At 36.5% G+C, this 15,029-nt stretch overlaps 1 protein-coding gene across 3 annotated transcripts in view; it reads right to left on the bottom strand.

The window, feature by feature from the left end:
• Window positions 1-15,029, bottom strand: part of PPP1R12A (protein phosphatase 1 regulatory subunit 12A) — a 146,665-nt gene that overhangs the window by 69,831 nt on the left and 61,805 nt on the right. For all 3 annotated transcript variants that reach the window (XM_003783388.3, XM_012801208.2, XM_012801207.2), the window contains exons 3-4: window positions 8,671-8,789; window positions 1,160-1,319 (exon numbers count right to left, since the gene is read on the bottom strand). In XM_003783388.3, coding sequence (XP_003783436.1) covers window positions 1,160-1,319; window positions 8,671-8,789 — 279 coding nt within the window. The remainder of the gene's footprint in view (window positions 1-1,159; window positions 1,320-8,670; window positions 8,790-15,029) is intronic.

Genomic DNA, 15,029 nt, shown 5'->3' with positions numbered 1-15,029 from the left:
CCAACAGTGGTACCTTTGCTGAAAAGAGCAGACAGGAGCCAGATGATGAATCTATGCATTCAATTCAGGAGTTTAAATTTACTCTGCTCTCCACTGAGAATCTTAAGGAAGAAGCTTACGGGCTCGAATAATATAATTACAAAGAACACTCGGAAGCAGTCTAGAAACCTATTTTATGATGGAATTTACTAACCATATATACATGCTAATAACAAGAGTTTTAAGAAGCAAGTCTTACCTTTATTATTTGCAATACTCTCTGATATTTTCTATTCTTTAAAAAAGGATACTGTTGGCAACTCACTAAGTTCACTGCATGATCTGTTTGGAAAGTTCTGAAGTTTAGATTAGGGAGCAACAGATGGGGGTCAAGAAAACTAATTAAAAGGCAAGACTACTATACTGTTCTTAGAAGTTTAAAAGAGACTGAAAGAGAGAGGAGGAAACTTAGGAATAGGTAACCCACTTATTCTTTGGTGTTTTTACTGGTAAGAGGGAACAGGGAAGACAGACTGACATTAGAAGCCCAAGTGGATAAGCAGCAATATGAAGGATGCAGCAGATTTTGCTGAGAGCCAGTCTTAATGCTTTCCACATACAGATAATCAAAGTTATCCACTGAATAATTTCTTTTAAACAGTTGCCAACATTTTTGCACTGCATTAGTAAAAATGTCATGACATAAAGAAGCATTGTTCTAAGGAAATTTGCTGATCAACATACAGCCCTATAGACTCAAAGTTGCTTACGGCTTGATATTTAATATGCTAACAGCACTCTGAGTTCCAGTATTCATGTAGTAAAAAGAAAACTACCCTGTAGTTTGTAAATGTAAATAAATATTCAGCAGGATCAAATGACTCTGTAGTGAAGTATTAGTTTAAAAGATAATGTATAATGGTTTACACTTAAATTCAATTTACTAGAAAATTGCAACTGAGAAAAAGAAGAGTAGAATAATCAAAATTTGAGAGTGAAAGAACTTTAGAACAAATCAGTCATATTCGGGGTAGTTTTCTCTTTCATCCTGAAAACAGACATTCAAGAGCTCTTTTATAAATTATTTGAAAATAATGTCTGCAAGTACTTTGAGAAAGAAAACAATGAAGTCAAGAAAATAAATCAAAGCAGAAAAACACCTATAAAGACCAATACTTACTTTAGAACTTCTGTGTAGCCTTTAGCAGCTGCAACGTGAAGAGCCGTCCCTCCGGACTTGGCATGCCGGACGTCACTGATGTGGCCACTGTTCAGCCACTGCCTCGCATCTCTCAGCATTATCCGTTCTTCTTCCTTTCGAGCTGCTTCTATATCAACACCTGACAAAATAAAAGTAATTGCTTTCATTTGGGTTTAATAAAAAGTGTTTTTTCTATACTGGGAAGTAAATTTATCCAAACCATTTTAAGTTTAAATAAAAATTAAAAGTTAAACCGTATTTTTAAAAAATGAGCTGCTCAAGACAAGTGGTTAAGTAAATGAATATTAAAGACATTTTATTAACTTTCTCGACTCATTATGTGTGTTTTGCCCTACAATATTATTTATTTATTTTTTACTTTCTAATTGTTCCTTTTTTTTTTTTTAATTGTTGGGGATTCACTGAAGGTACAAGAAACTAGGTTACAATGATTGCATTTGTTAGGTAAAGTCCCTCTTACAATGATGTCTTTACCCCAGAGGGTGTATCACACACCAAGACCCCAACCGCCTTCCTCCTTCCCTCTCTCTGCTCTTCCTTTCCCTCACCCCTCTCTCCCTCTGCTATCTCCTTCCCCCACCATGTCATTAATTGTTCTCATATCAAAATTGAGTACACAGGATTCATGCTTCTCCATTCTTGTGATGCTTTACTAAGAATAATGCATTCCACTTCCATCCAGGATAATACAAAGGTTGTAAAGTCTCCATTTTTTTAATGGCCGAATAGTATTCCATGGTGTACATATACCACAGCTTATTAATCCATTCCTGAGTTGGTGGGCATTTAGGCTGTTTCCACATTTGGCAATTATAAATTGAGCTGCAATAAACAGTCTAGTGCAAGTGTCCTTATGATAAAAGGACTTTTTTCCTTCTGGGTAGATGCCCAGTAATGGGATTGCAGGATCAAATGGGAGGTCTAGCTTGAGTCCTTTGAGGGTTCTCCATACTTCCTTCCAAAAAGATTATATTAGTTTGCAGTCTTACCAGCAGTGTAAAAGTGTTTCCTTTTCTCCACATCCATGCCAACATCTGCAGTTTTGAGATTTTGTGATGTGGGCCATTCTCACTGGGGTTACACGGTATCTCAGGGTGGTTCTGATTTGCAGTTCTCTAATAATAAGGGATGATGAGCATTTTTTCGTGTTTGCTAGCCATTTGTCTTTTTTAGAGAAGGTTCTATTCATCTCCCTTCCCCATTGATATATGGGATTGTTGGCTTTTTTCATGTGTATTAATTTGAGTTCTCTATAGATCCTAGTTATCAAGCTTTTGTCTGATTCAAAATTTGCAAATATCCTTTCCCATTGTGTAGGTTGTCTATTTGCTTTGGTTGTTGTCTCCTTTGCTGTACAGAAGTTTTTCAGTTTAATTGAGTCCCATTTGTTTATTTTTGTTGTTGGAATTGCCACAGCAGTCTTCTTTATGAAGTCTTTCCCCAGGTCGATATCTTCTAGTGCTTTTCCTATGCTTTCTTTGAGGATTTTTATTGTTTCATGCCTTAAATTTAAGTCCTTTATCCATCTGGAATCAATTTTTGTGAGTGGAGAAAGGTGTGGGTCAGTCTTTTACATGTGGATATCCAGTTCTCCCAGCACCATTTATTGAACAGGGAGCCTTTCCCCCAGTGTATGTTCTTGTTTGCTTTATTGAAGATTAGGTGGTTAGTTTCATTTCCTATTCAATCCCAAATGTCTATGTCTCTATTTTTGTGTCAGTACCATGCTGTCTTGACTACTATGGCTTTGTGGTATAGCCTTAAATCCAGTATGGTGATGCCCCCTGCTTTGTTTTTATTACTAAAAATTGCCTTAGCTATACGTGGGTTTTTTTGGTTCCATACAAAATGCAGAATCATTTTTTCCAAATCTTGAAAGTATGAGGTTGGTATTTTAACAGGGATGGCACTGAATAGGTAGATGCTTTGGGAAGTATAGACATTTTAACAATGTTGATTCTTCCCAGCTATGAGCATGGCATGTTCTTCCATTTGTTAATATCCTCTGCTATTTCCTTTATAAGGATTTCATAATTTTCTTTATAGAGGTCCTTCACATCTTTTGTTAGGTATGTTCCTAGGTATTTCATATTCTTTGGTGAAGGGAGCTATGGTGAAGGGAGTTGTGTCCTTAATTAGCCTCCCATCTTGGCTGTTATTGGCATATACAAAGGCTACAGACTTGTGGACATTGATTTTATATCCTGAGACATTACTGTCTTTTTAGATGACTTCTAGGAGTCTTGTAGTTGAGTCTTCGGGGTTCTCTAAGTATAAGATCATATTGTCAGCAGAGAGGGAGAGTTTGACCTCCTCTGCTCCCATTTGGATCCCCATTTATTTTCTTGTCTTGCCTAACTGTATTGGCTAGAACTTCCAGCACTATGTTGAATGGTAATGGTGACAGAGGACAACTTTGTCTGGTTCCAGTTGTAAAATATTAGCTATAGGTTTGTCATAAATAGCTTCGATCCGTTTTAGAAATGTGCCACCTATGCCTATACTCTTCAGTATGCTAATTAGAAAAGGATGCTGGATTTTATAGAATGCTTTTTCTGCATCTATTGAGAGGATCATATGGCCTTTGTTTTTGCTTCTGTTGATATGGTGAATAACATTTATGGACTTGCTTATGTTAAACCAGCCTTGCATCCCTACTTCATCATGATGTATGACTTTTTTAACAATAAGCTATAATCTACTGGCTAGGATTTTGATGAGAATTTTTGCATCTATATTCATTAGTGAAATTGGTCTGAAATTCTCCTTTTTAGTTGGGTCTTTTCCTGGTTTTGCTATCAGGGTGATGTTTACTTCGTAGAACGTGTTGGGGACGATTCCTTCCTCCTCAGTTTTTGGGAATAATTTCTGCAGTACAGGAATAAGCTCTTCCATGAAAGTTTGACAGAATTCTGGTGTGAAGCCATCTGACCCAGGGCATTTTTTTGTTGGAAGATTTTTTATTTTTTCTTTGATCTCAGTGTTTGAAATTGGTCCGTTCAGGAACTCTATTTCTTCTGGCTAAGTCTAGGGAGAGGGTCTGATTCCAAATATTGATCCATTTCCTTCACACTGTCAAATTTCTGGGCATAGATTTTCTGGTAGTATTCAGAGATGATCTCTTGTATCTCTGTGGCATCAGTTGTTATTTCCCCTTTATCATTTCTGATTGAGGTTACTAGAGATTTTACTTTTTTATTTTTAGTTAGTCTGGCCAAAGGTTTATCTATTTTATTTATTTTTTCAAAAAACCAACTCCTTGTTTCATTAATTTTCTGAATGATTCTTTTGTTTTCAGTATCATTGATCTCTGATTTAATTTTCAATATTTCTTTTCCTCTGCTGAGTTTAGGCTTAGATTGTTCTTCTTTTTCCAATTCCATAAGATGGCTCGTGAGTTTGTTGATGTGCTCTTTCTGTTTTTCGAATGTAAGCATCCAGAGCAATACATTTTCCTCTCAGAATTGCTTTTGCAGTATCCCACAGGTTTTGGTAGCTTGTGTCTTCATTATTGTTATGTTCAAGGAAGTCAATGATTTCCTCTTTTATTTCTTCCTGCACCCAACTGTCATTCAACAGAAGATTGTTTAATTTTCATGCCTTTGTGTAGCGTTGAGTGATTTTGGTGGAGTTGAGTTCCACCTTTAGTGCCTTACGGTCTGATAAGATACAAGGTAAAATTTCAATTCTTTTGATTCTACTGAGGTTTGTTTTTTGTCCTAGGACATGATCAATTTTGGAGAATGTTCCATAGGGCAATGAGAAGAATGTATATTCTTTATCTTTGGGATGGAGTGTTCTATATGTGTCTATCAAGCACAGTTGTTCTAGGGCCTCATTTAAGTCCCTTATATCTTTGTTTAATTTCTGTTTAGAGGATCTGTCCAGCTCTGTAAGAGGAGTGTTAAAGTCCCCTGTTATTATGGTATTATAGGAAATCATATTGATCACACTGAGTAAGGTCTGTTTCAAGAATCTGGCAGCATATTTAAGCACCCAACTTAAGGGTGCATAAATATTTAGAATTGAAACGTTGTCTTCCTGTATTTTTCCCTTGACCAATATAAAGTGATCATCCTTGTCTTTTTTGACTTTAGTTGCTTTATATCCACATGTATCTGAAAATAAGACTGCAACCCCTTTTCTTCTGAATTCTGTTTGCCTGAAAAACTGTCTTCCAAGCCTTAACTCTGAGTTTTAATTTGTCTTTTAAAGCTTGGTGTGTTTCCTGCAGACAGCAAATGGATGGCTTGTGTTTTGTAGTCCAGTCAGCCAATCTCTGCCTCTTTAGTGGGGAATTCAAGCCATTAACATTTATTGAGATAACTGATAGGTATGTCAGTCTTCTATTCATCTTATTTTGTGAGAGTCCATTGCTTAGTTTTATCTTTTGCATCATTGTGGAAGTTAGGTTCTGTCCTTTAATTTCTGAGTTCTTACTTTGCTGTTGATCCATTGTGATGGTCAGCGTGTAGAACAGGTTGAAGTATTTCCTGTAAAGCTGGTCTTGTGGCAAATTTCCTTAATGTTTGCTTATCAGTAAATGATTTGTTTTCTCTGTCAATTTTAAAGCTTAGCTTAGCAGGACACAGAATTCTGGGCTGGAAATTCTTCTATTTAAGTAGATTGAAAGTAGATGACCATTGTCTTCTTGCTTGAGATGTTTTATTAGAGAAGTCTGCAGTCATCCTGATGGATTTGCCCCTGTAGGTCAACTGGTGCTTACTCCTGGCAGCTTGCAGAATCCTTTGTCTTGACTTGGACAAGTTCATTGCAAGGTGTCTTGGAAAAGCTCTGTTAAGACTTGAGGCGACCTAGGGGCCGATATTCTGGAGTGTGTCAGAATCTTTGGTGATATTTGGGAAATTTTCATTTATAATATTCTCCAGTATGGCTTCCATTCCCTTGGGGCATTCTTCTTCCCCTTCTGGGATACCTATAACTCTTGTTTGAATGCTTCATAAAGTCCTATAATTCTGTCAGCGAACATTCTGCTTTCTCTCTCTTCTTTTCTGCCTCTTTAACTATCTGAGTTATCTCAAGAGCTTTGATTTCTACCTTTGACAGTCTTCCTTCTGCATGGTCTAATCTGTTGTTGATATTTTCTATTGCATCTTTAAGTTCCCTAATTATCTGCATCAGATCCTTCAGCTCTGCTATATATAGCCTTTCTATATTCTTCATATCATTCATCTCTTCTGTTTTTGAATCTCCTTTTGGCTATTTTCACTTTATCAGCAATTTCCTTCATTGTTTCCATCATTTCCTCCACTGTTTTCATCATCTGTATTCTAAATTCCCCTTCTGTCATTTCTAGCATTTCTTTATAGGTGGACTCCTCTGCAGTAGGTACCTCACAGTCCCTTGCGGGGTAGAGGTTGCTCTGGACTGGTTTTTCATGTTGCCAGGATTTTTATGCTAATTCTTCTTCATAAGTGTTTTCTTTTATCTATTTCCTTGCCCTAAATTTCCTTTTATCTCCCCTTGCTCTTCTAAGTTACCATGCCTCTGACCTAGGGTTTCCATGAGTCTTTTTGGTATAGGAAGCTGCTGGTGGAATCAGACCTAAGGAACACACACAACCACTTGCCAGTTCTCCATTTTGTCCTCCTCATGGGGTCCAGAAGTCTCTGGACTTGTTTCTGGGCAGATCCCACCAGCCAGAGATGCCTGGAGTCTTCTCTCCCCAGTCTCACCATACCCAGTTGCAAGGAAGCTGTTACTCGTGTTCCTTTTGTTTTTTATAAAATGTGAGTATTTCCCAGGCTATAGCATCCTTTGGGCTAAAGAAATGTTTTTATTAACAATTACATGCAAATAAGTCTCAACTTTTCTTTCTACTATTTTGACCAGTTCCATGAATTCTAGCCTTGTACATACAAATGTTTATTGAGCATTTTACTGAAGGGTTCATTCAAGTGTTAACTGAACTCTTCAACTTGGAGGCCTTACCTTCATCTAAAATTTATCACACCTTAAAAAAATTATTTCTCTATCAAATTCCTTTTCTTTCTCCATGCAGTACCTTCTTCATACCATTAGTATTATTTTTTAATTTTAATAAGTTATATAGATATTTATTCACTTAAAATTATTTATTAAATACTGTTAGGTTGAGGTAAAAGTGGGAAAAATACAATTAACATGGCATTCTAATTCCTACCTTTAAAGAACCCAACATCTTGTAAAAAAATAAAATAAAAAAGATAATCCTGAATTCCTGAATGATCTCATGTTGTCTTACAGCTTCAACTGCTGGCAGCACACACCACAATGCATTTATAATCTCTATTACTCCAGAAGACAAGGAGGCCTTTTTTAAACTTTTGGCTACTGACAGAGTATGTGACATAAAGAATCAGTAAATAAATGATGAATAAGTCAAAAACAAGAACACACACACAGTATCCATAAAGTTTGTACTTTATGGACACTCTGTTTATCTCAACTTAAGATTTTTTCCTATAACCCATAACCATGTATCCAACTATTTGGTCAGGGATTTTTCATCCATTTATCCATCCATCCTTCCATCTTCTATGTATTGCATGCTTTACATACTTTATTAGGTTCTATGGGTAAAGATGTGAAATTATTATATGGCATTAGACAATACACGTGTGAAGAAAAATAAACCAGAGCAAAGGGACAGGAGCAATGAAAAGGAGTTATCTTATATAGGTTGATAGAAAAATAGTTTCTTTGATTAAGATGATATGATAGCAAGAAATAAAGTGAATGATAGCCATACGATTTATTGGGAGGACATTCCAAGCAAGGGAAGAACAAGTAGGTCAACTTAAGGAGGTGGTCATTATAGGCATGTGTTCAGCTGTGAATGTTCTACTATATATATGGCTTTATTAAAATATAATTCACATACCATTTAAAGTTTATTATTCAATGTTTTTTAGTAAATTTGCAGAGTTGTGTAACCCTCATCAATATTTTAGAATATTCATCCACACCTAAAAAAACTCTGTACCCATTAGCAATCACCTCCCCAACTATAAACTGACATTTCCCAAATTTACTTCTCCCTTGTAACACTCTCCAAACATACATATGCAACAGCTTGGATATCTAATAGGCAAGGAACTTAACATGACTGAAAATGAACTCCGGATCCTTCCCTATAAAACCCACTCTTCTCACAATCTTAACATCTCAAATAGAAACTTTTACCCATCCAGCTGCTCACACTAAAAATCTGAGAATCTTCCATGTTGTCTCCTTTTTTGCACACCCTACTACCACCACTCAGATCTAAATGGCTTATCTTGCCTGAAACTCTTATTTCCATATAATTTTATACTGGATCATGTTTTTTTCAACTTTAAAAATATTAAAAAGAGCTGAGAATCACATTTTTTTTCATTCAGTAATACTTTTACTGGAAAAGGCAACTATCATATTCTTTCTAAACCAGTTTTAAACATTGTTTCCATTTAAGTTGCTTTTTACATTACCTTGCCGATTAACTTCATTTTGAAGTAGCTCTTCCATTGCTTCCTCCTCTGCAATATCTAAAGGTGTGTCTCCTTCACTGTTGACAGCTCCAACATGTGCTCCCTGACCAATTAAAAATCTGTAAAAATCAAAGGGAAGATAGTTAAGCAAAGGTAATACCACAGAAATAAAACTAAATGCTTAACCAATGAGGAAAGTTCCTATGTAAGAATAGCAGTAAAAACTAAGACTAGCATATGAATTACTTCAAAATTTTTTGAACTACCATAGAGCTTATTTTTCTTTTGTAAATTCATATTTCCTAAGTTTTCTTTAATGTCCATATATTACTTAACTAATACAAAAAAATGTTAACTTTTAATAATAATTAGAAAGTCTTTCACAGGATCATTTCATACTACCTCTGTAGAGATTTTTCATTATCTCCACATGGACTGGCTTCCTGACTGATATCCATACTTCTAGTCTCATCTCATAAGCAAGAGTTTTCAGAAGATTTGTAAAAAATTTAACTAATATAGATATAATATTGCTCATGCTTCTTGTTGTTTTGAAATTAGCTATTAAACCCACCATTAGGTCTTGTTATTTAATGTATTACTGAAGAAGCAAATATATAATTTTTTTATTTTTTTTTTTTGAGACGGAGCCTCAAGCTATCCTCCTGGGTAGAGTGCCATGGCATCACGCGCACAGCAACCACCAACTCCTGGGCTCAAGAGAGTCTCCTGCCTCAGCTTCCCAAGTAGCTGGGACTACAGGCACCCGCCACAACGCCTGGCCATTTTTTGGTTGCAGTCATCATTGTTGTTTGGCGGGCCTGGGCTGGGGATTCGAACCCGCCACCTTAGGTGTATGTGGCTGGTGCCCTAGCCGCTTGAGCCACAGGCGCCGAGCCAAAGCAAATATATAATTATACCACAAATGTGTTTTTCTAATATTTTGATAAGCGAATACCTATATAATTGGATTCTGTATACTTTGTATTTTATACATCCAAAATAAAATTCTAAGAAAGTATCCATAGGCTTCATCATATCTGCTAATGAGATCCAGCTATAAAAAGGTTATTAATCCCTTTCACAGTCTGTTATCATTATCCATGTCAATTCCCAACTTAAAAAAATCTCCGAGTGGCTCTACCATGCTAGGAAAGAACATGTATGGCCCTCAGTGATGTAGCATTGCCTTCTTTTTATTCTTCCTTCCCATATCACACTTTAGGCTCCATCACTGTAGAACTTTTACTTTTCCACACATACAGAATGGGCATTTTTCCTTATGTCCCTATCTTTTTTTTTTTTTTTTAACAGACTACATAAAAATATTCTCATCATAAAGCAGTAAAAAAATATATGTATAATTATAAATCCACAGAAGGGAAAAAAGAAAAACTTCTTTATACCTCTCTTATCATATTCCTTCCCCAGAGATAACGATTATCAGTATGGTGAAAATCTTTCTAGTACCTCTACTATGAATTTGTATGTATATATAAACATATGCATAGTTTTCAGGTTATCTCTGTAAAACAAATATTAATAAGATTACTCTTAATGGACTGCAACTCAACTCCATTAATTACAACTCAACCTTTGTAATAGCTGAAAAATATTCCACAGTATGGCTGGGTCACACTTTCATTTATACCATTCTCTTAATGGACATGCTCTTAAATAGACACTTGACATCAACCTTAAGCACTTTATTCCAAGCTGACAGACCCAGGGCACAGTGGCTTATGCTTGTAATTCCAGCACTTTGGGAGGCCGAAGTGGGAGGAATGCTTCAGGTCATGTGTTCAGGACCATCCTGAGCACCATAGTAAGACCCTGTGTCTCTACAAAAAATAGAAAAAGTAAGCCCAGGAGTTTAAGGTTGCAGTGAGCTACAATGATGCCACTGTACTCTAACCTAACAGAGAGAAACCCTGACTCAGAAAAAAAATAAGAAAAAAAATCCCCAACATGATGAAGATAAAACATCTTGTCACTGCTTTACTTTGTATTTCCTAATGACACTTGAGGCCAAATACATTTGGATATTTTTAACTGGCAATTTATATTTCTTCTCTTTGAATTGTTTATTTATATCCTTTGCCTGTATTTCTAATGTGTTCATCAATTCAACAAAGATTTATACAGCGTCTGTAAGTATCTAGCCCTATGTTACATGCCAGGAATACATGGCAATCAAAACCAAACATGGACTTTCCCCTCCAAAAGCTTGCAGTCGAGTAAAGAGAGTTAGATTAATTACACAAATAAATGTAAAGCTGTGATAAGGAATGAGTAATAGGAAAAACTGATTTAGCAAGGCCAGAAAATGAACTACCTGATGACTATGCAGGTACTAAAAAAGAGAACAGAAGAACAATGTACCTTAGGTAAAAGAGACAAAAATCACCACAGTCCTATGACAGAAAGTATCGACAGATGTGGGCACTGTCCATTTTCCGTACACTGATGATCTTTCCCCCCTGCCCCCGCCCCACTCAGCCTCTTCCTCTAACAGTGGTTATCTCTAAGAAGTAGGTTAGGAGAGATTTGTATCTGGCTGGGGGAGGAGGTGTTTTGTTATCTAGTTTTCTGCAGTAAGTTTGTTTTGTACATGTGTATCAGTTCACAAAAATGGCTACCATACCATTTTGTAGCCTTATGTTTTTATACTTTAATATGTTACTTTTCATGATCTTCATGAAATTCTACAAACAGGAGTTATACATGAATTGAGGTTCATTTTTCTGTTTTCATAGTTTTAAAAAATGTAACATAAAATTAAACAGGACAATTTCCTTGTATACTACAAATAAATACAAAAGTCTGAAGCAGAAAGATAAATAAAATAAGAAACTGTAAAGTCCCAGGAGACTATGTAATTATTCTGCTAGGCAAAGGCTAATGCATAGAAATACTTTTATTCTGTTTAGATGTTAGAAATCATTCAACGGATACAAAGACTGAGAATAAAAGAAATATCTGAGAGTAGCTATAGTGCTACTGATTATAGCACAGGGAGCTATATATACGGGAAACAGTTTCAAGGAAATACCAAGTCAGAGCCAACTACACACAATCTAAAATTTATATAAACAGGAAGGATGTTAGAAGAGACTGACAAGAATAAAGTTTCACAACTGCTATCAGGAAGCAGGGCCCAGAGCAATCCTGAGCCAGAAGTTTAGGTATGTATGCATGCGTGCACATAATGTGTCACAAACCTCTCCTCCACTCCCAAACTATAATTTGCAAATATAAGTATAAAAATATATGTATTTGAAAAAAAAAATCCCATGACATTAATTCTTATCAACCATGAATAATCTTCAAATACCACTCAAAGGATGGTGGGTTTAAAAAAAAGCAGCAACTTTTATGCTCTGCAGACTCTGAGTTCAGCTCCAACCTCTGCCTATTAACAACTGTGTGACATTCATAAACTTAAACGCTTGAAGCCTACTTTACAAAATAACTTACAGAATGGTATGAAGTTTAAGTGAGTTAATAAAATCAAAATACCATCTATTACCATATTATGTAAAATAGTTACATTTAGAAAGCAACATTTGGGATAACGTGAAACAAAATACACAATATCTAGAATATTAAGAAGTTTACTTTGAAGGACCTTAAAGATATTAAAAATAGCTAGATTTCCTTTAGAACAAAAGGAGGGATATTTGAAGCAATTTGTGTTACTGCTAATTAGAAAAAAATCCCATTGGATTTCACGAGTCCCAAACTGAAGGTCTGGGAATTGAACTGCTTTTCAGATGAACAACTCTAATGAGTACTTCAGGGCAAAGAACATCTATATTTTCTTAACGGTGATTAAAGATTTCCCTGAGCAATACAAAGGTGGCCAACTCAAGAGATGCCACCAAGTGCGGGATGAAATTCCTAACAAATTGTATAAACAAAAAATAGTAAACTGATAGGTTTAACTGAGATTTATAATATTCTTGTAATTCTGATTTGATAAATAATTTCGGCTAAATAAATGTATTAGTCTCAAAATCAAGACATGACCCAAATGGACTTTTGCAAAACTATCTGTGTATGTGCTAATTGAAAAATCTAACAAAAGGCATAATTAGCAAAGCTATTGGCTATTTCTTTACTTCTCAAACATCTGCATGTGACATGTCTCGGTGTGGATGGCTTTGATTTATCCTTTTTGAAGTTTGCAAAGTTTCTTAACTGTATGTTTATGTCTTTTGCCAAATCTGGGGAAGTTTTCAGCAATCGTGTCTTTGAATCCCTTTTGGCCGTGCCCACTTTCCCACTTACTCAGAGAGATCCAGACAGCATGAACGTTGCTCTTTTGTTACAGTCCCTGAGGCTCTGTTCATTTTAGTCACATTTTCTTTCTGTTGTTTAAATTTGGCAATTTCTATTCTATCAATTTACTAATTTATTCTTCTAACCTTTACATTCTGCTGTTGAGCTCCCCCATGGAGCCTTTTATTTTAGATATTGGATTTTTCAGTTCTAAAATTGATGCATCTTCATATTTACTAATTCTTTGCAGGTTTTCTATTTTTTGCAAAACTTTGGTTTTTCATTTGTTTCAAGCATGTTTAAAATTGGTTGTTGAAACATTTTTAGGACAGTTACTTTATAATCCAGGTAATTTTAACATTAGTTAAATAGCTGTTGCTGAAACATTTTTAGGATAGCTACTTTATAATCCCTGTCAGGTAATATTCACATTAGTATCGCTGTCATCCTGTGTTGGTCTCTATTAGTTGTCTTCTGTCATTCAATTTGGGATCTTCTTGATACAACAATTCAATTAAAACTTAGACATTTTGAGTACTATGTCTGAGACTCTAGATCTTATTTAAATCGTCTGTTAGTTGGCTCTCTCTCATTTTGCTCTAGCAGAGATAGGGAAGTATCATCTTATTACAGCAAGGAGGGGTAGAAGTCAGGTCCCCATTTATCCTCCAGGGAACTCATGACTATGGGTTTTTTGGGTCCTGAGATCCCTAGCTCCTCTGCTTTCTTCTACCTTTCAGAATCTATCAGACACCAGACATGGGGCAGTGGCTTCATGATACTTCTGGTCTGGATAGGAGCTCTGAGTCTCTACCAAACCTCCACTAATACACCTCTCTGATCAAGAGGGTTATTAGTACCTCACTATGGCTCCCATGTGACTCCATGGGCATCCAGGGGTGGGAGAACAGGCTGATAGGTGAGGAAGGCCTCTTTCTTTTTAAGAGACAGAGTCTAATTTTGTCATCCTCAGTAGACTGCCATCGTGTCACAGCAACTTCCAGCTCTTGGGCTTAGGCAATTTTCTTTCCTCAGCCTCCCAAGTAGCTGGCGCCCACCATAACGGCCAGATATTTTTTGTTGTAGCTTGGCCGTTGCAGTTTGAACCTGTCACCCTTGGTATATGGGGCCAGTGCCCTACTCACTGAGCCACAGGAAGGCCTCTTTATTGCTGGGCAATGGTGAAAGTATTCACTCTCCACTAGAACTCCTCTGACACCATGCAGCAAGGAGTTGGGACAGCAACTTCTCTTTACTCCCTGGTAGGAGTAGAAGTCTGGGCTTCCCACATGGTCTCCAGTGGCACTGCAGGTGGCAGGAGGGTTAATCACCCTATCGGGATTAAAGTCCCAAGTCTGTACCTGGCATAATCTCACACCATTACACTGCAGGTGTTTCATTATCTCATTTAAAAGTCTAGGCTCCCTACTTGGCCTTTGTTAACACAGACCAGTGGGACGAGATCTTTTTCTACAGTGTTTAGTTGGAGTTTGGAAATAACTTTTGGTTATTTCCAAAAGTTTTCTGTCTTGCTAAGGTGTCCCTTTCCTAACTCTGCCTAAAGAGAGCACTGGAGCTATTTATGTCTGTGCCCACCGGCACTTCTGAGTTCTCATGTTCTGCATGTTTAACTGTGAGATGGATGAGGCAGAATGGCTGGAGAACTTACCCTGGAGTGTTCTTTGGGTGTTGAGATTCCTAGCTCCTCTGCTCTCTTCTCTCTACCTCTCAGAATTTTTTGTTTTTGTACTCTGTATGTAAATGTTCAGTGTTTTTAGTTGTACATAGCAGGAAGAATATGAGAAAAGCATATCTATTTACTTTATCTTCCCAGAGCCTGACATTCTTTTTTTTTTCTTGAGACAGGGTCTCATTCTGTTCCTCAGGCTAGAATGTAGTGGCATCATCATAGCTCTCAGAAACGTCAAACTCCTAAAGTGATCCACTTGCCTCAGCTTCCCAAGTAGCTGAGATTATAGGCATGCACTACCATATCTGGCTAATTTTTCTTTTCTTTTCTTTTTTTTTTTTTTTGTAGAAATGAGATCTTGCTCTTTCTCAGGCTGGTCTTGAATTCC

This window comes from Otolemur garnettii, unplaced genomic scaffold (assembly GCF_000181295.1).
Source record: "Otolemur garnettii isolate 467f Iridium unplaced genomic scaffold, OtoGar3 scaffold00007, whole genome shotgun sequence".
Taxonomy (NCBI): Eukaryota; Metazoa; Chordata; class Mammalia; order Primates; family Galagidae; genus Otolemur; species Otolemur garnettii.
This window is presented reverse-complemented; position numbering and strand designations above follow the sequence as displayed.